Source organism: Blennius ocellaris (genome assembly GCF_963422515.1).
Source record: "Blennius ocellaris genome assembly, chromosome: 11".
NCBI classification, from domain to species: Eukaryota; Metazoa; Chordata; class Actinopteri; order Blenniiformes; family Blenniidae; genus Blennius; species Blennius ocellaris.
This window is the reverse complement of record NC_137660.1, coordinates 26,191,516-26,213,915: the sequence shown is the minus strand read 5'-3', so window position 1 is coordinate 26,213,915 and position 22,400 is coordinate 26,191,516. Positions and strand designations below refer to the sequence as shown.

The 22,400-nt window shown below is 43.1% G+C and overlaps 1 protein-coding gene across 1 annotated transcript in view; it reads left to right on the top strand.

Annotated features, from left to right (window-relative positions):
• Positions 1-13,314: 13,314 nt before the first annotated feature.
• LOC308136446 (UPF0606 protein KIAA1549) overlaps positions 13,315-22,400 on the top strand; it is a gene marked incomplete at its 5' end in the record, with an annotated part of 22,628 nt that continues 13,542 nt past the window's right edge. Inside the window, 9 exon segments of the mRNA XM_080504782.1 lie at positions 13,315-14,890; positions 14,984-15,072; positions 15,900-16,059; positions 16,185-16,315; positions 16,671-16,860; positions 16,947-17,006; positions 17,095-17,240; positions 20,561-20,738; positions 21,305-21,489. Coding sequence (XP_080360908.1) covers positions 13,315-14,890; positions 14,984-15,072; positions 15,900-16,059; positions 16,185-16,315; positions 16,671-16,860; positions 16,947-17,006; positions 17,095-17,240; positions 20,561-20,738; positions 21,305-21,489 — 2,715 coding nt within the window.

Here is a 22,400-nt window from a genome sequence, read left to right as displayed (position 1 = left end):
TTTACTTCACACTCGAAACGAGCCCACAGTGTGCAGATATTTCTCTCTTTTTGTTGTTGTTGCAATATTGATGATGACTATAACAGCAGATGGGGTGAATGCACAAAATCTATATTTTCATATCCAAGTCAAATTGGGGTGGGTTCAGTGTCTTGCTCAAGGACACCGGAGAAGCCGGGGAACCTGGAACCCTGCCCATTGAGAGATGACTAAGTCTGCCAACCACCCTTAAGAAAAAGACACGCTTCATAGATCGAGCAAATATCAAAAATGGACCTCTCTTTCAACCCATGTGTTAGAAGTATAAACATACATGTATATTTATTTATTTTGTCACTCAGTTGTTGCACTCTTGCACATCTGCTCAAATACATCCACATACATGTTGCCCATGCAAAGTCCAGAGCAATATTGCTCTGGACTTTGCATGGGCAACATGTATGTGGATGTATTGCAACATGTGCTGGAGTGGATTTTGGGACATGCAACAATTAAGTTGCATGTCCCAAAATCCACTCCAAGCGCATACATCTTTCACGTAATGGTGAAACTGGAGGATTCCTTCAAAAGTAAATGTGGTGTTTCTTTTGTGTTTTCAGCAGCCACCCCCTCCTCCTTCACCCCACCCCTGCCTGTGAGGACATGTCGGCCTTGAAGTGAAGAAGAAGCGGTCCACACTAATCCAAACCTCGACTGTCTCCCTGGGATGAGGCTGCTCTTGTAAAGTGGATGAAATGCCTTGACTCCACACCCACCGCGCCATGGCAGGTTTCCTCTCCTTTGTGGGTTTGGTGGCAATGCAGCGGACCCTCGCGCTCACCGGCTGCCGGCGTGCCGTGTTTCTCGGGATCGCGGTGTTGGTGACAGTGATCGCCTCCGACTCACCTGTTGCAGGTAAGAGAACACCTTTCGCTGACTCGACACAACACCCTCCCACTAATTGATTCCCCGTGTTACATAACCGACACAGATCAATGTCCTGTGCCGCACATGTTGGCTGATGAGTGCGAAGCAGAAGATGGGGGGGAAAAAAAATAAAGGAGGATGATATTTATTAGAGGCTGAACGGTGGCGTGCCTCGCACGGAGAACATCCTTGGTTTTCCCTGAGGTGCGACTGTGGGTGTGTGTGTGAGTTTTTGTTTGACCCGTCCACAGTAGATCCCGAATCATTCAGAGTCCGCTGGGACGAGTCAAAGCACCCCATTAGCCTGATTTGGACGGCGGGATATTTACTGGACCTATTAAACTATATTTAATTAAATTTTCTATGACAGTGTCTTGCTCTTATTGTTTGTGGCGATTACATAATCTAACTGAACAGACAGCACTAAAGTGAACTTGTTTGTGTGTGTGCAGTCAAATGTATTATTGTCATCCAAAGTTTATCTCCATTTGTTTCTTGTGGTCGTCACACCTCTTTACCTGTTCGATCGCACTGAGGAGACTGTAGACGCCTCCGGTGTTCTATCCATTCGCAACTATCCGTTCGGCTCAAATGCAGCCACCTGAATGATGTAACCATCCCCTTTATTTGCGTCCTGGATTGCACATTTTCCTTTGGCACAGTTGCACGGGGTCGCGTCTGGGAGAGGGGCCCAGTGCATCTGCAGTGCCGTCGGTGGGCCACCGAGCAGCTGTGCTGGAGTGGTCGGGGGTTGTTATGCATCTCGCACAAGGCCAACTTAACCAGCGACCTCTCAGTCATAAGCTTTGCTTTCCTAATCTTTAAGCCAGGGTTGCCTTAAGTGTGCATGAAGTGTGCATGTTTCTGCACATTGCACTTTGACGTGAGTCTTGAACAGTTGAGAGAGACATAATGAGGACACTCCATGTGTTTGATTCTGATTTTTCACAAGATTTCTGCTAATTGGAGAAAAGCAAAAAGGGGGTCAAAGTCCGTCCAACCTGATGGGTGTTTTCGCTGAGCTCGGCGTTATTGGCAGTGACATTATCTCACCGACACCCCCAGTCATACTCATTACCCAGTTATAAGAACAGATTTTAAGAGCGAGGCCAGAAACTCATGATATCACAAGGTAATAGGATTATGTACTCAATGCTTTGGTGAAAACGGTTTTCAGGAAATCGGGAATTGCAAAATCTTGCAGTCATCACATCTTATACAGTTTTTTGATGTGCAAAAGAAACCACATTAGTTCAATATGCACTTTGCTAAAGATAAAATACGAGACTTGTTTTCGGAGTTTATTGAAAGATGTGTCAAAACATCTGGCCCGTGGACCAAAACTTGAATTCACAGAGTACAATCACTGAAACACTGTGACTGTAAAGCATTTCAGATCCTCGCACTATATAGCCTGATTTACTGTATAAAACATGACAAATTGCCTTTTTTTTTAAAGTTTGGCTGCATTTTGTGGGTGATCAACGATGAATACTATCACAAGCAAAGAGTTTTGTGTGCAAGATTCATTGAGACAAATGCGCTGAATCCATAGTGTGTGTTATTTTTGTGTGACAGACACAACATTCCCTGTGTCCACATATCAGCAAGTTCTGTTTTTATTCATACAAACATTCGGTCCAAAGTCATTTGTTGTCATTTCTGATGCATGGTTTTGGGACATTCCACTACATTTTGCACCTTTCTGCATTGTTGAAAAGTACATTGTTAAAGGTTCACTAACTTTCCTTTAAAAATCCAAATTTCGTTGGTTTGTGAAAACAGACGTTTGTCTGAATGTAGACTTTTTAAGAATGTGCTAACCGCTTTGCTCTCAATGAAAGGGAAAAAGGTTTATCGATTCGAGATCATTGTGCTGTCGTTTTATTCTTCCCCTGATGTAGCCCAGTTAAGTTTATTGAGAAGTGTTTTCAATTTGAAATACCTCTGATGTGCAGGATTTATATATATATATATATATATATAGAGAGAGAGAGACAAACGGATTATTAACACCAAGGCAATTACATTTTTTAACATTGGTCGCATAGAAAATATCACTACAGTGGCGGATCAGCTCCTTGTATGTTAATGTACTGATTTATTACAGAAATAATAGTTGATTTCAATGCTCCAAATGTTTTTTAAGCTCTTCGATTCTCAGCAGCCTTCCCAGTTGTGTTTTTTTTTTTTTCCTTCCCTTCACCTAAACCCTGCGTTGGCCCAGTCAAAAAGTAGCGCCAGTGTCGGGAAGGAAAATTCAGAGGGATAATATAACATTACGGGATACATTAAGCCTTTACTACTCATTATTTCTCTTCACTCCATCCAGCCTCTGGCTGTGAGCACAGCTGCCGCGCGTCGGTTCGACTCGGAGCAGAGGAAATGTTTACGGCTCAGACTGCGACTGCGTTTGGCCTTTGAAGTTTCGATACCGCGGACATCTCTACAGTAGCTTTACTGTGTGCCGTCCTAACTGCCCCTATTACCCTAAGCCAGGGAAGCATTGTTAAGCCACGCGGGATTTGAAAACCATGCCTCAGTTCATGGAATATAGACTCTTCTCTACAACCTTGTTAGTGCTCTACACATCTACACCTGCAAGTAATTATTGTTCCACCCTCGTGTTGCCACCATAATCACAACAACCTAGAGCGCGGTTGTGCACGGCAACAACCAACTATATGTCTTCGTAAAGCTTTAACAACCTTATCGCCACAGGTTCGATGATACGGATCAGTAGCTTTGTAATTCTTTTCCTACGTTCCCCCATGTTGCTGCTCCAAAGACTGCAGACCGCCTCGAAAGCCAAACCCTCACCGGCTTATCCGTTCTTACAAATGTACAAAATCAGTCAAAGCAATAAGCACTTTCCCCCAGGTCGACTCGAATCCCCAGAAACAATTTTTTTTGTTTTTTTTTATGATCTTCTTTGACATGTGCAGATCTAATTCTGACAACCACCGTGCTGCCTTATTGATAAGAATGCAAAATTGATCAGAAGGGGAATTTTGCCAAAAATCCCCCCACCGTGGGGCTTTTTTGGGGAGTCAAACAGAAGCGTGGAAAAAATAGTTAAATTGCCCAGATATTGTAAAATGTAATAAAATGTCAAAACTGAGCAATAACAGGCTGCTGAGCTGGAGGAGCACAAAAGTCTGACGTATCGTCACAGCAGTGCGCCAATGAATCTGCGCTTTATATGTCTTTAGCTTTTTGAGAGCCAACACTTTTCCATTTCCATTATAATGATAGAGGTGTCATTATTTTTAGTATACACATCCATTTAATGTCATGAAAAGGCAACCGGACAGTGGAATGAAACATCTTTTTAAAACTTCAAGTTAGTGCACTTTCTTTCATGACAATAATCTTGTATGAAATTAGCTGAACGATTCAGCAATGCTGCTAGTATTTCTTTACTTAATAAACAAATATTTATATACAAATCTGCCTTCAGGTTCCCTTCTACTTTTCAAAAGTGGTTTTCGCTGTCGAGTAAAGATCTATTTAGGCCTAAACTTTAGATAATGACTTTAAAACAAGCCACTGTATTTGTGTGCCACTTACCTCTTGTGTTTATACCCCCTCCCCCCCCCCCCCTGCATTTGATATGATAACCATATACTTTATTTACAAGCAGGATGAGAACCGAGTTGTAATAGTCTGCGGTGAAGAGAGAAAACTTTTCTTGGTCAAATAGAGCATAATTCTATGACATAATATAGCATAATTGTTCCTCCAGATGGGACATTACAGGCATTTTGCATTAGCTTCACCTTTGCTTGACTATTTTTTTTGTGTTGTGCCTAAAAGGACTTTTTTTTCTGCAATATACCCAAAAATGAAAATGCCCTTGAATTTTTTTTGGCTGAGTCGCTTCTTTCTCTGCAACTGTGGCTGGCAAAGTTCAGCACAGCGAGCTGCAGGCCAGCAAAGTCCCGTCTAATTACCAGCGCAGTCCGTTTCCATGTGAAATGTGATCTGTGTGGGGATGACAATATGGCCATTCATTATTCATTAGAGCTGGAAGCCAGTTTCAGATCAATGGTGGAACCTATCAAAAGCCAAAAACACTGGGTACTTTTGCACTCACCAGGCCCGCAGCCTGAGCGAGCATGATCTATTGGAAAGAGGCCAGTGAGCGACCCGGTCCCGTCCCAGTCTTATCTGGCTGAGTTGTAGAGCGGTGGAGGCGAGCTCGCTGGTCAAAGATGGGCTCAGTAAGGAGAGAAAGCCAAACCACTTTGTGATGATTGTATTGAACCTGACTCCAGTATTTCAAACTCAAACCTCATTCAAAAAAAGCTTATTGCAGTTTCAGCATCCTACTCATAGAAAACCTATTTTAGAACAACAATGGTATTTACCTGCTATTGAGGTGAAGGTTTTATCAAAAGAAACGGTAGAGGGCGCTCACATCATTAACACTAATGACACACTGTTCAATTTTGACGAAGATGCAAAATCTGGGCGATATTTCTGATTGTTGCTTACAATCTGTGGTCTTATGTCACACAGGGACAGGGGTTGGCGGACACTCGCTCTCAGAGTTGTGCGGCCACAGACATTCTGGTAACAGTCAGATATTTCAGCTTGAAACGCACATTGAAATACCGACGATTAGACTGAAGGCCGCATGAAGGCCATATTGTGCTGAGCACAAATCTCCTGTCCGCCGTCATGAACTGCAGCTGATAATTCATATATTTATCAGAGCAGATGGCGCGGTTCGGCCCGGCCTCTTTTGAGCTTCTCTGGGGCTAAATCATTCTGTTTGGGGCCTCCCAGCATTACAGGCTTACATGCATCACCAGTAAGCATTTCACCAAACTCTCCATGTGTAGCTCCCTTCTCATGTTAGTGGCTTCTTGGGAAATTGCTTCCTCCCAGCCTCCAAGAGAGCTTAACCTCACCCAGCAGACAGTGTTTGTTAGCCCAAGACTGGAGGATTGAGAGTGGCCTGTGCCCGGGGGGGGGGGGGGGTTTGAGACAAAAGTTGAAGGGAGCGCTGAGTGACGCAGTCCTCTGGGCCTCTCCTGTTGCAAGTCTTAGGCTTCCTGTATTTAAAACAAAAATCAAGGGTCCCAAAAGTGAAGAAGCGTGCCCAAGTTTTGTGCGAAATTTTGTGTTTTTGTCAATAGGATGAAAGTATCTCAGACAGTCAAGGACTTTGAAGTTGTTCAGGGAGAGCTAGGAACTTGCAAACCTTTAAAGTCAGCTCGGCCTTGTACCTCATTGTACGTCCATCACTCTTTCATACTACTCCCTCCCATTCCCCACTTCGCCGTCCCTCCCACCCCCCCTCTTTCCCTTTTCTTAGAAAGTTTCCCCCCCAAAGGAAAGCAAAACAAGGATTGCATGAATACTTAATACTACTTGAAGTGCAGGCAGGTCTTCCTTCTCATGTTCGCTTTTGGCTGAACCTTCATGGAAAATTTGTTTATGGCAGATACAGAAAGTCTCATGTTGAACAGTTGGATCGTGGAAGAGATCTGGTGTCCGAGCCCCACCATTGTTTTATTGGTTTGGATTTATTCGTCACTCTCTCGCTGTTTCAAATAGTGAGTGCACTACTTGTATGGTTTTGTTGTAAATGCGACCCACTATCAGTTGAAAGTTGTCCTTCTCCGGGGGAGGGTCGCTTGAGCTTTGGCAGAGACGGAGATCTAATTGAACGCCACCAGATAAAAAAAACCGATGGGATCTCTCCCCGCCGTAAAAGCTTCCCTGATAAACCAAATGTCAGCACAGCCGTATCTTGATTGTTCGACTGCTCTCAGCAAACACGGGCCCCGCCAACTGAGAAGAGCCAGTCACGCAAGGGGGGCTCAGCCGAAAACAGAACCATGTGTGGGTTTGTAGTTAGTTAGCATTAATACCCAAAAGACCCTTTCGTCTGTCTCTTCTTTTTTGGTTGTTTTTTTCAAATTGCACTGCCATTAAACTACTTTTTTTTTTTTTCTTCTTCTTTTTTTTTTTTTTTTGCAATAAGGAGTCTGGCAAACATAGGAAATGATATCATTATAGGGCTCCGTAATTGGTTTCTCAGGTTTCTACACACACATCCATGTCTGCCTGTGTGTTACTAAAACATTTCATCTGTCTGAGTGTGGCTGTGTTTTTGCTTTCGCTGTTATGGTGTTTGTCCACTCTAGAAACATTAGAATGAAAATATGTACGCTATAGGGAGGCACCAAGACAACATTTTAAAGGGCAAGTACTCACCTTTAGCTGCTTGCCGATACAGAGTACCAATACGAGTACTTACTAAAAGCCATTAAGCCTATTTTATACTCGCTAAACAAATGATACGCGAAAGCTCTGCGTTGCTGGGAGCCACCTGGCCTCGGCACAATCCCTGTGTTGATGCCACGCACATGAGGGACTAAGTGTATCAGTCATACTTTAATCATATGCAGCATCGCCGGGGTGTGAGCCCTGAAACTATTTAACATGTAGCATGTAGCAAAATCCTCCTGGATTCACCGAGCAGTTAAACTAATGAGCGACATCTGGCTCATCAGGATTTGGCAAATCTCACTGCTGATTAAGATGCTTCTCATCCTCTTGATATTTTGGCAGAACATAATTTACAATCAGTCTTACTTTTGTCATTCTCATTAATATTAAAGGATCTCTAAACCAGTGACGTCGTTGACAGATGATGTCATGTTGTACTGGCCTTGTTGTACCGGGGATCTTTTACGAGTATGCCGTGCAGTAGTGGACCTGATAACCGATACTGGTATTGGTATCGGCGCGTCCCTAGTAGGTAACCTCTCACAGAAGGCGCAGAGAATTCAATATTGGTAAGCTCAAGCTGTGTCTCACACGTCTACGCGATCAACCTCTCTCGTTCTTACGTACTTCATTTGAACTGCTAAACACAGAACTTGTTTTAACTCGGATGTACTTTCTCTCTCTCGCTCAGAAAAGTAGCACGAGTCATCCTCTCCCCAGTCAGATAACAGCGGGGCTTCGTGAAAGGAGAGGGAGAAACTCTTTTGTGTCGTCGTCTGTCTGCGTCGTCTTCAGACGTCCTTGCCAGTGTGACTGTTGTGTCTGTGAACTCCCGCATGCCTAAATATTTTACTGTGCTGAAGTATGCTGAACCACTTTTTTGTGGATCGCAGTGCTCGTCTTTTTTTTTCTTTTGGAGAATAGGAACTTGAAATATTTCTAATATTTTAGTTCCAGACATCAGCAAATGGCTTTCTGCAGTCAGGCCTTGGGCTCTTAAGCAAAGAGATGATAGTAAAGTATTTTCACAGCATTAAACCAGTCTGTGCTTTTTCTATGTGGAGTTCGCACGTTCTTGCTGTAGGATATCTATAGATTACCTAACTCATTTCCCCCAATTTCTTTCAGTTTAAATCATAGTATGGAATTATCTTCGTGCCAAAACTGCATCTGAGAGCATCACACCACAGTCCTGCACAAGCATTCAAGCATACATACACTTGTATACATTCATGTCCATAAGCACTGCAGTATGAATAAATAATAAAAGATGTGAGCACTACCTTAAATAAAGAGATCACACTAACAGGAATAATGCACACAAGGGAAGGTCCTGTATTTATAACTAACGTCTATTTAAAGATTCAATTAAATCAAAAATAAAATCAAATTCGCTGCCAGTATTTCTACCAGGTGAAAAAAAGACATTTGGAGCTATGATGATGTTCCTATTTCATTCTACAGACTCACTGGGAACTATGCGGAGCTATTTCTGAAATATCAGACACACGTATATGTTAGTAAGAAGCTTTGATGGTTTAGTTTGTGATCCCACAAGGTTTTAATATTCATGCTGGAATTGGGCTATTTTAGTTGCGCGAAGTAGTGTCTGCCTTTAGCAGAGTTTCTTGGGTCTGTTCTCTTCTTTTTTCTTTTTTCTTTTTAATTCAATTGTCAGGATTTCAGATCAGCCACCAGCAGTAATAATCCGTCTCTTGTCAGAATCCTTTTTATGTGATTGCTGGCAGTGATTCAAGCCTGGAACCGGATGTATAAATGGAGGCAGAACAAATCAACAATCCCACAAAAAGAGCATTATTTTTTTGTGTGTGTCATCATCTGCCTGATTATGGACAAACTGATTTGTTTTTTTTTTCTCCTTCAAATAAAGAGGCTGTTCTCCTTTAGTGCCAGTCACTGCGGAGCATCCTGAGAGACTGATCACTGAAAGAATAGAAAAACAACGTATTTATAGAGTTAAGAACTGGATCCAGGGTTTGGTTGAACAAGCTTTGTTGAGCAATCAAATGCAAATTTGTTGAAGTGTGCGACAAAGTCTCGTCGAGGAGGCACGTTGAATTCTGATGAGCACAAAAAAGAAAAGTAGTAACTCGGGATTTGTAATAGATACGTGTAAATTTCAACTGCATTGATATCTCGTGGCTAAAACCGTTTTCAGAAAAGGTGACAAGCCGAAGATGAGAAAAGGAAGAGCTGGCGTCATTTAGAACAGGCTGAGGGGTTTGACATTTATGCTCCCGCGACCTGATATTTGAAGGTGTCCAACTGTGTGGGTCTCTCTGTTTTTAATTCCACAGACGGGCCCGACAATGAGCGGCCAGCCGAGTGTGACACGCTCGCGTTTCACGAAACAGGTGGCAGCGCAGCCTTATCTTCGCAGCCTTTGTCGGTCGTCATCCCCCCCCCCCCCCCCCCCCCCCCCCCCGACTGTAATGTCAGCCGCGAATTCATGCCGCTCTCACTTGATCCGTGGCTGGCTGCTGTCTGTCGCACCGTCGTTACCAGAGATTAGCTCAATAAGCAGCTCACTCTTATTGATTTTTATTGTGTTATAAAACATTGTATTTCAGCCATAACCTCAAAGAGACTGAGGCCCTATTCACGTGAGAATGTTTCAAGTAGAAACTTTTTGTTTTTGGAGTTTTCATTTCAGAAAAAAAATTTCATGTTTACCCTGCAAAAATGTTGAAAATGCTGAAAACAATGTAGTTTGTACGTTGTGCCACGAGTGAGACGCTGTTTTTGTAATGAAAGCACACACCGAAGTGCAGATAACAATTTTGTATAAACATTAACGACGGCGAGTACACGGACATTCGTTTCGGACAGATGACGAAGTTGGATTGCTATCACTATAAACTATAAACCCCCCCCCCCCCCAAGTCCCAGGGGGATATCGACTCATGCCCACTCGCATATGTGCAGAAGAACTATTTACTACAGCCGTGGTGTGCATGCACAGTGGAAGCATTTCGGAAAAAGTTGCATTTTCCCGTTTCCACGGAGATGGAGTTGTCTTCAGAGGCTCAGAGCACCGTTGTCATGTAAACGGACACCCAAAAATGCAACAAAAGATATCGGTTTTCACTTAAAAACACTGTTGCATCAGATTGGACAGTAGGATGATTCATCTGCTCACATCGTTTGCCTCTCTGTCTGGATTCAAAGCTCAAAATTGTGCAGTTTGCATGGTTCCTTTTTATCCTTGATCAGTTTTCTTCTTGTAATTTAACTTTTTTTCACCCTGCAGAGGCATGTTTGATATGGTCAGTTGGTATCTCTTGAAGGTAGGCGTCGGTGCATTTGTCGTTGATTGTCTTTGTGTTTTCGGCATGCGCCTATAAAAAATGGATCAAATGCAAACTGACATTAACCCTTACTATGGATTCTCAACAAAAACGAGCACCTCACAGTTCATATCATTTGTCTACATTCCTGCCGACTGTAAAATACCAAAAGTTCACATCAGCGTTATTACGTTTGTTGATATTATCAACAGTCACCTGTCTATTGTAGACTCCCATTTAAATGAGCTCGTTCGCTCATGCATGTCTAATGAGATGGTTTGTCACCGTAGGGGTGTATTGAGATGAGGTGACATTTTGGGGTCATGGCCGACAGTACGACCTCAAAACATCAGCACAGTCGACCCACAAGCCCAGTGTCCCACAATGCTTGATTGTGTTGTCTTTGTTTGGCGGTTTTGTATCTGTGGCATTTCAGCACGATTGTCTGCGGCCAAGGGAAGAGTTGATGAGTGTCGGCTGGAATTACAGTGAACAGACAGCCACATACATACACACTCGCTGCTCACTGTTCTGTTTTAAACAACTTGGCGGGGTAGTTTAGCAACACTTATTGCAGAATCGCGCGTTTCGCTTTGATAGCACAAAGTGGCTTTTGATTTTTTTTTTTTTTCATCCATACAGCTTGTGGTTCTATTTCCATTTTTTGTTTTTCTCATTTTATCTCATTTTAATGGTTGCACACATGCATGCGTGTGTGTGTGTGTGTGTGCATCTGCCCAGCTGTGTGCTCCAGCTGTCTGGCTTCAGACACTTGGCACAAGAGGTGAGGAGATGTGTGGCCAGTTTGGAGAATGTGCAACACAGACGAGGCTTCAGAGAAGAAAGATTTGGCTTCGCCTTTCCAATTCCTTTCCAGCAGGCGCAGTTCTAGCTGCATGTTGACTTGATTAAGGTACCGTTGTAGGGTGTAATTAAATTGGGAGTTTTCTCCTGAGTCAAGCCAGAGCGATGCAGTTAACTGGAGAGGATATTCCAGAAGTATATACTTTTTTTTTTTTTCTGTCTGTTTTTTTTTTATAAGTGATCTGTTTTGTGCCGCCAGTGATAAAAATAGACCTTCCCCTCAGCTGATTGTGTGGCTGTTTTCAAGAGTGCATGATTCTGCAGGGCTTCTTCAAGCTACAAAGAGCGACAGCCGAGCCAGCTGCTGCTGAGTCACTGGCTTCTGGTCATAAAAATAATGGTGCCTTTAAAATTGTAGATTTAAAAAAGACATGAGTTCTGAGCCTCATGTATTTTATCGATTTTTTTTTTCTTTCCTTTCTATATGCAAGCATAAGCCATGTAGGATTTTGTATAAATGGTTATAAAGACCATTAGGTCCCAGGAGAACACAGACTGGGAGTCGGGACACTCTCGAAGCTGCCATTGTTATTATCGGTGGTCTGCTCGAGCATGTGCTGAAAAACCTATTTCCTACAGCCATAATGCAGTAACAGCGTCTCCGCCATCGACATGGAGATGGAGATGTGCATTTTCAAAAAGTTACACTTTGGGAGTCGCATTTTTACATGACCCCCCCCCAAAATTAAATAGAAGTGTTGCGTTTTCCCTGGGAAAATAATGATAAATTGGCCCTTTGTCAATTTAGTAGATTAAGTGATAGAAAATAATAAAAGATTAATAGATAAAAAAAACTGATCCTTAATCAGTTTTAGTACCACAGAATAGTCGGGACGGACATTTATTAACAGTTTAATTAAAGTTTAATTAACAGAATCATCAAACAAACAGCATACTCATTATGCTTGTGGCACACATTAAAACATATAAATAGATAAATACAATAGAGCTTTGTTAAACTTTTAAAGGTCTGTTGTCGTTACTTATTCATCATTATTTTCATCTCTTTGCTCAAACATGCCACTCTCATCAAGGCACTTCCTAAAATTAAACTTGCATATTATGTTATGCAATATGAAAAGAAAGGTCCTTGGCACTGGATTTACATACAAATTGCCTTGCATAACAGGCGTTTGCCCTTTCTCCTTTTGGATATTTCGAATATCACACCTAAGGTTTCGAATGCTGTGTGTAAGAATTGCAGTATTCTTCACCTCCTGATCAAGTATGATTAATAAAAGATAGTCTTCAGTACACGCCGGTAAATTCCCAGACATATGGTCAGTGTTTGTATGGCAGGATAAGCATTCACTTTGAAACAGGGGGCAGAGTCCTGTTGTCAGCTTCTTTTCTGATTAAACAGGGTAACCTATTATGTCCTTTTTACCGTTACCCTGGAAGTGTTTTCATTCCATACTAAATGGAAGCAACCTGTTTCTTTGCAGATGAGCTCCTGAACGAATCAACACGCCAACCCACTGGATTTTTGGGAGATAATCCAAGCCCCACAGGGTCTTCACCATCAGCCTTACCAGAGTCGCATAATACTGCCTTCGAGAGCCCTGACACACCTGGTCCCCTGCCATCTGCTCCTCGGCCAATCAGTGAAGCTCGGACAGACGCCATGCCTTTTCATTGGGGGAACATTATGGACGAAAACTCAAAATCTTCTATTCCAAAGGATGTCCTTGCAGAAGAGCCACGAATTCTGACAGCTCCATCATTAAGCCCCTCTGAACCCATGCTGGGGTTCGCCCAACAATTTGAGGCACCAGTTAAACTCTCAACAGATGAGAAGATGGCCTGGAGAGGTACCAGCCTTCAGTCGTCGCCTAACTTGCCAACTCCTACAAGGTCCCCGCTACAGGTTCTGTCAATATCCATAAGCCCCCCAGCTATCACGCAATCAATGCCTCGATTTGGTCATACTTCTGAACAAAGTGCCACTTTAGGCAAGCAACAGGGTAGAGAATCAAAGCAAACGCTGACAATCATGACCTCAAAACCCGATGAGCCTCTTGAACCTCCAAAACTTGCTTTCACAGATTTATTGGCAGAAGAGTCTCACAGCGAATCAGTGGACCAGTCCAACCCAAGCAGTGCTCCCTTGGAGAAGTCTTCAAATGACATAAACACGCTACCTAACCCAGATGCAGTTCTGTCTCCTGGGTACCACGTGCCTTTCATTGCCCCTCACCCAACATCGCCTTCACCTGCACCCACAGAGCTCCCCCTTGAGGAATATTACCCCACCAACACCATGGACATAGATTGGGGTTCCGGGGACTACTTGGAGACAATGTCTTTCTTCAATTCCGACGGAGATGACTACTCTCTCGTCACCAAGGTGCCCTCTGACTCGTATGATCTGGAGGACTACACAGAGACCTATGACACATCGTTCCCTTCCAGAGTGGGCATATCCCCCTCCTCCTTACTCCCTTCGCCGAGCCTTATGTCGTCATACAGCACCGTCGTCCCACTTATATCCGTTCAACAGTCCTCCATTCCCAGTACGGCTCAGTTTGATCTCGAACCCACCACAGTGGCTATTAGTGATCTCGTTGAAATGACAGACGTTGGTTGGGCTGATGCTTTTACAATCCAACCGACGGACGTCCTCCTACCCGATATGAACAGCTTGGAGTATTACACCACTCAGCTGTCCAAGGACAACAACAGTTCAGAAACCGGTGCTGAGCACAGAGGGAATGTCACTGTGGTGGCCATCAGTACTACAGACATCACCCCCAGCAGCTTTAAAAATGACACTAAGCAGACAGAAGAAGAGTCCTCTGGTTATCTGTCGGGATTTGAACCTCATGACGAATTACCGACAGCCGTAAGCACAGAGGAGAGCCCGAAGTTGGCGAATTCCTCTGAGCTCTACTTGGACCCTTCCATAGTTCCAACCCACTTTCTTCATTCCTCTTCTTCCAACTGGGACAAGAAAGTTTCCATCACGGAGTGGTCATCCACTGATGGCCCAAACCGAACAGCATCGACAGAAGCTGTGCAGACCAGCACGACACCTGTGCTGCCAGACGATCTAATATCTTCCTCCTCTCTGACGGACATCCATTGGTTTGTCACAGAGTCGATTCCCAAAAGTACCATACACAGCACTACTGTCTTAACCTCAACTATAGCCTTCTCCTCTGTTTTCACTGAACCCGCTGCCAACAGCACTGCTGGTACAACAGAATTAACTTTTCATGACTCTCCTTTTACAACTGAGGAGCCTCTCAGTGTAGCTCCAGTTTCCACCGAATCCACATCCCACAATGGAAGTGCGGTCCCTCCGTTTGTTTTGGGCGATCAAGGGGCGACTGGGGATGGAGTTGACAACCCAGCCACAACGACCTCGATTGCAGCTCGCAGTGAAGTGAACACGCCCACAAGTACAACTGCCACAGCTACTTCTCATCAAGCCACAACAAGAATGACTGTCACCACCGAGGCCTCAACTGCTGACGACATGACCTCCACCACGCGCGCAAAGACGACAGCGCCAACCTCAAGACAGTACCTCTGCAACCTTGACAGGCCTGCGTATTTAGTAAAAATTGGTAAGTCCGACCTTTCTTATTATTTTGTTTTGTAGGTACCTAAATACCAACACCAATATCAAAAAATAATGAATTCATCATTTTCCCCTAAAGGTTTTCCATCCGGGGCCACTATTGGGCACGCCAAATCTCAAATCAGAGACATACTGAAAGGAGAATTCAACAAGTCAGTGGAGCTGCAGGTAGGAGATGTTTGTTCCTAACAATATCAGGGACTTCAACTTAATGTTGGCTTGAGTGGACATGCCTGGCCCATTCGACCAGAAACGTATATTATGAGGGATTTTGTGTTGTATTGTTTTCTCCAAAAATGTTAAATCTAACTTTATGCTTGTGATTTGTTATTATTTTGAGTATCGGATGGTTTCTAACACTTTTGAAAAACCCTTGTGAGAAATGTATTTTTTGTTTTGTTTTGGAAAACGTTTTTTTTTCCCAAGGGAAACATTTTTTCATGCTATACAAGAAAAAAAGATGTATTATTCATACACATATTGATCACTTTGCAAGTGTCCATAAAAGTTTACATAAAAAAGTGTTGCATCCTTTGAAAGTTGAGAAATGCTCATTTTGCACAAAAATTGAGTTCTGTGTTACAAAATATTGTAACTGTTAAAAACCAAGAATGTCTGAAAAGCTGGATTGAAACTATTTTCTTATCAAGATTGATGCTCACTTATTAGTAGTCTGAGCATTGGGGGTTTAATGAAGCTGACTTAACTGTCTAAAAGGCTCCAATTCATTTCTGGTAGTGTCCCTCTGTGTGAGTGTGTTTACATTACGCTTACAGTAGCTACTAGTCACAGTTGTAGATTAAATAAAACATGAAGTCCAGACTGCTTCCTGAGTATTTCTGTGCTTTTGTAATCACATCAAAGGAGCAGTCACAACAGGATCCACAGTGATGTTTTAGAAACATGAACGACTTATTTCATAAAAGTAGCAGTGTACTAATGACATGAATGAGTCACTTTTTCTGCTTTTTTTTTTTTTTTTTTTTTTGATGCAGGTTGTGGATCCCCCACCAAAGTTTGTCTTTAGAGCGGTGTCTGGTCCGGTAGTGTACACAGCCATATCCGTCATCAACGCTCTGCGACGGTCTGGGCGCCGGTTCTTGTCTGTCTCTCCCAACTGGGCGACACCAGACAGTAAATATCAAGTTCACACAGGTAATAAATCTTTCATGGAGCTCACCTTCACAGTTACTGGAACACTTTTGCTTTAAGACTTTTTGTCACAAGCTTTTTTGTTCCTAAGCTTAATTCCTAATTGTTTTTGTGCCACCTGTGTGCAGTGCTGCAGTTTGTTCCCGGCCACATCGACGTGCGGTTCTGTAACTTCAGCGAGAGCATTGAGAAAGGTTTGACCCTGGCCTTTGCGGAGGTGCGCCGGCGCTCAAAGCTGTCGACCAACTTCACCGTGCATGTGAGTGCATATTCCCCAACCCTCAGGATTTGATGCTTTACACTTGTATTTAAAGGACCTCATGCTCTGGTTGCGGAGCATTAAAGAAGCTTAGTGTTTGTTAATAAAGAGCTTATTTCACTATATGGTTTGTAGGCTTTCGTAGGGTTTTGTGTAATCCTATTAGACTGATGCCTGTATTATAGATATTTAGAAGGAATGAATGTAAGAATTAAATCCAGCATTTCTTTGTGTATTGAGGTCTTTCATAGACAACAGCTCCATACTTTTCAATAATTCTGTCTCCCCGAAGCTCATTCATTATGGTATTGAAGCGTCACCGAAACAACAAGCAGAGATTCTGACTGTATTTCAGATCGTGAACATCACCTTGGCGGCTCCCAAATATGAGGAACGGCTACTGAAGAAACCAGTGGACGTCACCTTCACTGTCCGTGGTTCACGAGGTTACCTGACGGGCTCGGAGGTCAGCAACACTCTGATGAAACTCACGACGGTGGAATTTAGCTATTACATGGGCTTTCCTGTCCTGCAGATTGCTGAGCGTGAGTATCATATTGTTCTTCAATATGTCTGATTTGATCAATTTCACATTGATTGATTACACTATATATTTTTTTTTTTCCTCTAGCTTTCCATTATCCTGAGCTGAACACCAGCCAGCTGCTTCGCTCTTCCTGGGTCAGAACAGGTACGATGGACTTCAGTTCTTTATGAGGTAAAATGTTGCTCCGGATTCAGATTTTCAACACTACTGATGCTGTGCTTGTATTCGTTAGTGCTCCTCGGTGTGTTGGACCAGAAAGTCAGTGAGAGGACCTTTCAGGCCAGCATGGAGCGTCGGGTGGCCATGCTACTTGGAGAGGCAATTGAATCAGGCCGAAGGGTTAAAAGAGCCACCACCGCAGGCAACAGCAGTGTCCAGGTACAGTGTGTCAAGCAGGGGTGTCCAACACGATGCCCGTGTTGCCAAACCGGTTTGGCAACCAGTCTTGTTCACAAATTGTTAAAAATTTCAAAGAACACATTGATTTTTTGTTTTTACAGACTAACATTAGTCTCAAAGTCATTCTGTCAGGATGAGTTTGTAACGCATATAAAATACCACAGCTATACTAGAAGTTTTTTGGACATTTCACTGTATTTTGCACCAGACGGTATCATTCAAATTGGATTTATGCTGATATTGTAGTAATTTTTGGTAGTTATTGCTTGGTTTTGTTGTAAATATTGACATTTTCATCAAGTATACTGTGTGTCCCAACATAGGAAAACGTTCAAGTTTAATTCTAAAGGGTTTCATGGCACTATTTTACCAGTCAGGTCCTCTCAAGATTAAAATTGGGCTGTATGTGGCCCCTGAAATAAAATGTCTATGACTTCACTGATGAAATCACTTCATAATCCTTATATAACTTATAATATACACAGAGATTTCTCTTTAATCTTGATGTTGCATTCGGCTCTGAAAATTAGGGTAGACAGAAGCAAATGAAGTAAATAGGAATTATTTGGTTATAGAGCTTAAAAAACATTTGAAGTGGAATTTCTTAATTGATTCCTCACTAAATCTGCAACGATCTCTCTCTCTCTCTCTCCTCTCTACCTTGCCGGAGCACTGAGGACTCATTGTCTGTACATTGCAGTGTTTGTAACCCGCGAAAGCCTTAGTGCGTTACTAATCAGGCTCCGGCTTTTGTGGGGTCCTCTCTGCACCTGCTCATCTCATCTCTAAGGGACAGGATGCAGCTCAGTCTCCATGGCAACAGCATCCCATTCAGCCAAGGGGCAAGCCACTCAAAAACCACAACCTCATGGGTGCCTTTTCTTTCTCCTCTTCCTCATTTCTCGGTTCATCTTTCGAGCCATGGAGCCGCTAAGAGCAGATCAATTATTTAGTGCTTTCTTTTCGCTGTATCAGGTGTGTGTGTGTGTCTGTCGTTGGCGAGGTCGGCGATGTCACGGGGTGAACGGTGAAAAGGAAAGGAAAAGCTTCAGGCACACCAGTGGAGATCAAAGTATTCTGATAACATGTTTGAAAGGAGTGGACTTTGAATAAGGAGGCTGTCAATCGTGATAGACATCAGCAGTCTCGCTTCATCTGACCTGTCTTCCTCCCACATTGTCATCTCCCTAAATCCCACCGAGCAATTTACAAAAATCATATCAATACTGAGCTTTCAGATCTAATATTAGATCTCTAATATTCGGCTCTAGTATTCTCTCGACCGTACAAAACAATAATTCTTCCGAATATCAATACTGTGCCACACACAGAAGCCATATTAAGTGTTGTTGTTTTTCCTCAGCGTTGAGTGTATTGTCATTAATGAAGTCTGGTTTGGATTTTATTTACATTTCAAAGAGACTCACTTCTGAGGTGACTCAAATCGAGCGTCTGATGTTCAGAAAAGCTCCTTTTCTTGCTCTTTTCACACACACACACGCTGTATCAACAGACACATGCCCTTGACTGTCACGACAGAATCAGTGTAGCGTCGTCACCAATGGGAATACGTGTTCACACTGTCTGCTTTCCACTCTAATAAGCACTTCGTGCAATGGATTCGACCCTGAACGGGGAGCCGGCTTTCTGTGTCAGCCCAGGCATGACCTACACTTCACTCTTTCCAGTAATAGAGACAACAGACTGCGCTCTGCCTCGGGGCATCCGCAGGGAGACGGCACACGAGCGTCAATGTAATGGACTACACGTAAAAAAAAATATTTGAAGAATGAATACTGTTAATAAAAACACAGTGTGAGGTGTTGGAACTGTTTTTATGTGCAAATGCGGTGCGTGTGTGTGTGTGTGTATCAGTGCAGGCGGATGTTTTATTGAAATGGACCTTTACAAAAGCGTTATGTCACGTTAGATGACTATACAACTGAACTGTGCGGGGCTGCAGTGTTTAGCGCTCTAAACACTGCAGGTCGCGGGTTAAAGGTTCTCCGGATATTCTGGTTTTTGACGACGGTTCCAAAACGTGCGTCTTAATATTTTCTCAGCCGCCCCCCCGAAACCGTGTTGGACAAAACAGCTCCGAAGATGGACGGACATTATTTCTCTGCCTCCAGACTTCTGCGGCGAGCATCGACTGAGAGAGAGGGAGAGAGACGTAATGTTTTGCTACCCACTCGCACTCACGTGGGCGTTAATTTTAGCCAAAAAAAAATTGATGAACACCACACAGTTGCCCGGGAAATGAGGTGCCACATTCTCCCGTGAAAAAGCCATTTTTAATGATTAAAATCATGACACTTTGCTCATTAGAGCCTTCATCAGACATTCCAGTCTTAATTTAGAAGCTGCGGTGCGTCATCGCTCATGAATCCTGCGCTCCTTTTAGGAAGCGCGTCTTTTCCAGTCACGTTGGCGCCGCGCGTTTCCCGCTAACGCGCCCGATGGGAAACGCAAAGCCTGAAATCGATGCTGACGTTAGTCTGTTGTTTTTGGTTTTGGTTTTGTTTAGGTTTTTTTTTATAGCTAGCACAACAAAACAAAAGGGGGAATGAAGCCATATGATAAAAGTTCATTTTTGAACTTGTATTACTATATCTTTGAAATTATGATTGCTTCAAACCACAAATACTGAGGATTATAAGCTTCCACCATACAAATAAGGTTCATTGAATGTCCTGGATGCCCCCCCCCCCCTCACATCTGGACATGTTTATGTTTGGAAAAAGAAATAAAACTTCTGGCGGCTGTTTTCGAGTCATAGACAATGCTGACAGCAATCATAGTCATTAGGTCTGGTAATTGCTCAGAGTAATTGCACAGGAGTGCAGGGCCCGGGTATCTTTTCCACGAGCAAAACAAAGACTGTTTATGCCTTAAGTTTCCATACGCCAGCATTCTAATGAATAGTTAAAGATGAGCCGACCATGAAATGACAGTTTCCCATATATTGGTAGAAAACTAGTGTAACAAGCAGAGGTGACAATCAGGAATCAGTGGTGGCAATCAGAGTTGACTGACCGCACGCAGTCACATTCACACCTACAGGCAATTTTAGGAGTCCTCAGTTAACCTGAAAGGCACGTTTTTTGGATTGAGGGAAGAAACCAAAGTATTCTGGGGAAAAAAAAAAAAACAACTAAATATGTCACAAAGGGAGCACTCAGAAAATTTCTATGAGGCAATACTGCTCGCCACTACGCCACGCTGTAGGAGCAGTTTTAATGGAATTGATTTGCCTTGCCTTTCACTTATTGCCTTTCCTTCGCGCGTTCTTCCCTCAGGTGGTCAGCACAAGCCGGCTGGCCGGCGCAGATCATCCTTTAGAAATCGTATATTTTGTGGAGGGACCCGACGGCCAGAGGATCCCCGCAGTCCGGACGGCAGACGTTCTGAACAACCTGGACGTTCAAAGGGCCGCCATTGTGTTGGGATATCGCGTCCAGGGAGTTCTGGCTCAGCGTGAGTATCTATTACTGATGCTTTAAGAGCTGCGGAGTGATGCGATGATTTAAAAACTCGGTTCTGGACATTTCAAACCTCCTTTAAAATCTCCCATGGGAAAGAACTTGATTGCTGATGTCACTACCTTGATTGCAGCTGTAGTTTTAGTGGATAAAAGAAAGTTTCCATTCTCATTTATGTGATTATTTTGTCTTTATAGTTGTTGTTGCTGATGTAACTGGGTTACAACCTCACTGCTGGCCGCATGTGTTTATTTATTTTATTTTTTTTGTATGTTTATAATGCCATTTGAGTTAATTGCCTTCCTTTGTACACTTTGTACCAAAAGCCTGTCGTCCTCATTAAGAATCTAAACAGGGGATGAAGACCTAATGAGAAAGCCCTACGGTGAATTTTGTCTCTTGTTCTTTTGCCGTACATTCCCGGGGGATGAAATGAATGTTAATTAAAAACTAATGAAGAACAGCGAAGCAGCGCTGAGCTTAGTTCAGGTGTTTGTGAAGGTTGAGGATTTCAACCAAAAAATAAAATCTAATAAACGCCGTCGCTCTGTTTGCACAAAGCCGTGGAGAAGGCCGCGTCGTCGCCGTCCGACACGGAGAACACCAACCTGTGGATCGTCATCGGGGTCGTCATTCCCCTCCTCGTGGTCGTCGTCATCATTTCCATCCTGTACTGGAAACTGTGCCGCACGGACAAGCTGGAGTTTCAACCAGATGCAATGACGTCCATCCAGCAGAGGCAGAAGGTAGAGTCTCTCTCGTCCACACTTTTCCTGTCCCAGCGCCGATGTTTATCTCTCACTGAATTAAAAAGGCACAGTTCCAACGCAGTCATTTGCCTGAAATGCTTTTGTGACAGTGCATATTCATTTGCTTTCATAAACCTACTCGTTTTAGAGTGACTGTCCACGTCGATGCCGGCTTCACCACGTGACTGCGTTCCTACATATTAAGTGGAAATGACCACTTTTTAATCACTCAATGATTAATCGGGTGTATCCGTCACTGCCATGAATTTGCTGCAGGACTGCACATCATGTGGACTTTCTTCCTCTGGATGGGGGTTGCTGAAATTTTAATGATTCCAGTCGATTTCTCAGATGAGTGCAGGGTTTGATCTCATGATGTTGCTTGTGAATGACGCAGGCCTTGACATCCTTTCCATTTTAATCCAGAGCTTTTCTGTCACATTGGTTTTGGTGGAAGTACCAGTTGCCCAGCTGCACAGTGGCTTTGTGGAAATTGAAAGGAATGTCCTTCTGGTTTGTCTTTACTTGGGGGGGGGGGGGGGGGGGGGGAGAAAAAAAAGTCCAATGCATTTTATGTGTGGTATTGCTTCTCGTGAAGCCCTTTTAATAGAATACTTCTTTTGATCCCTATGACAAAAGACAGCCTCCTTTTAACTGTAATAAACACTATTCATTTGTTTGTTTTTAGCTGTAATGTCACAAACTTTTATTTTATTGTTATTATTTGTACTTTGCTAGCTTCTGATGCTAACAGTTATCACATCAATAATGGCTGAAAGCCAAGACTTCCTGATTCTTTACAAAATAAAGGTGTTAATTGAAAATGTATATTATAGCATTAAGTCAAGGCTTGGTTTCTTTCATTTACAAAAATGTTTGCTTGCTGCAAAAGGAACCGTGAATTGTGC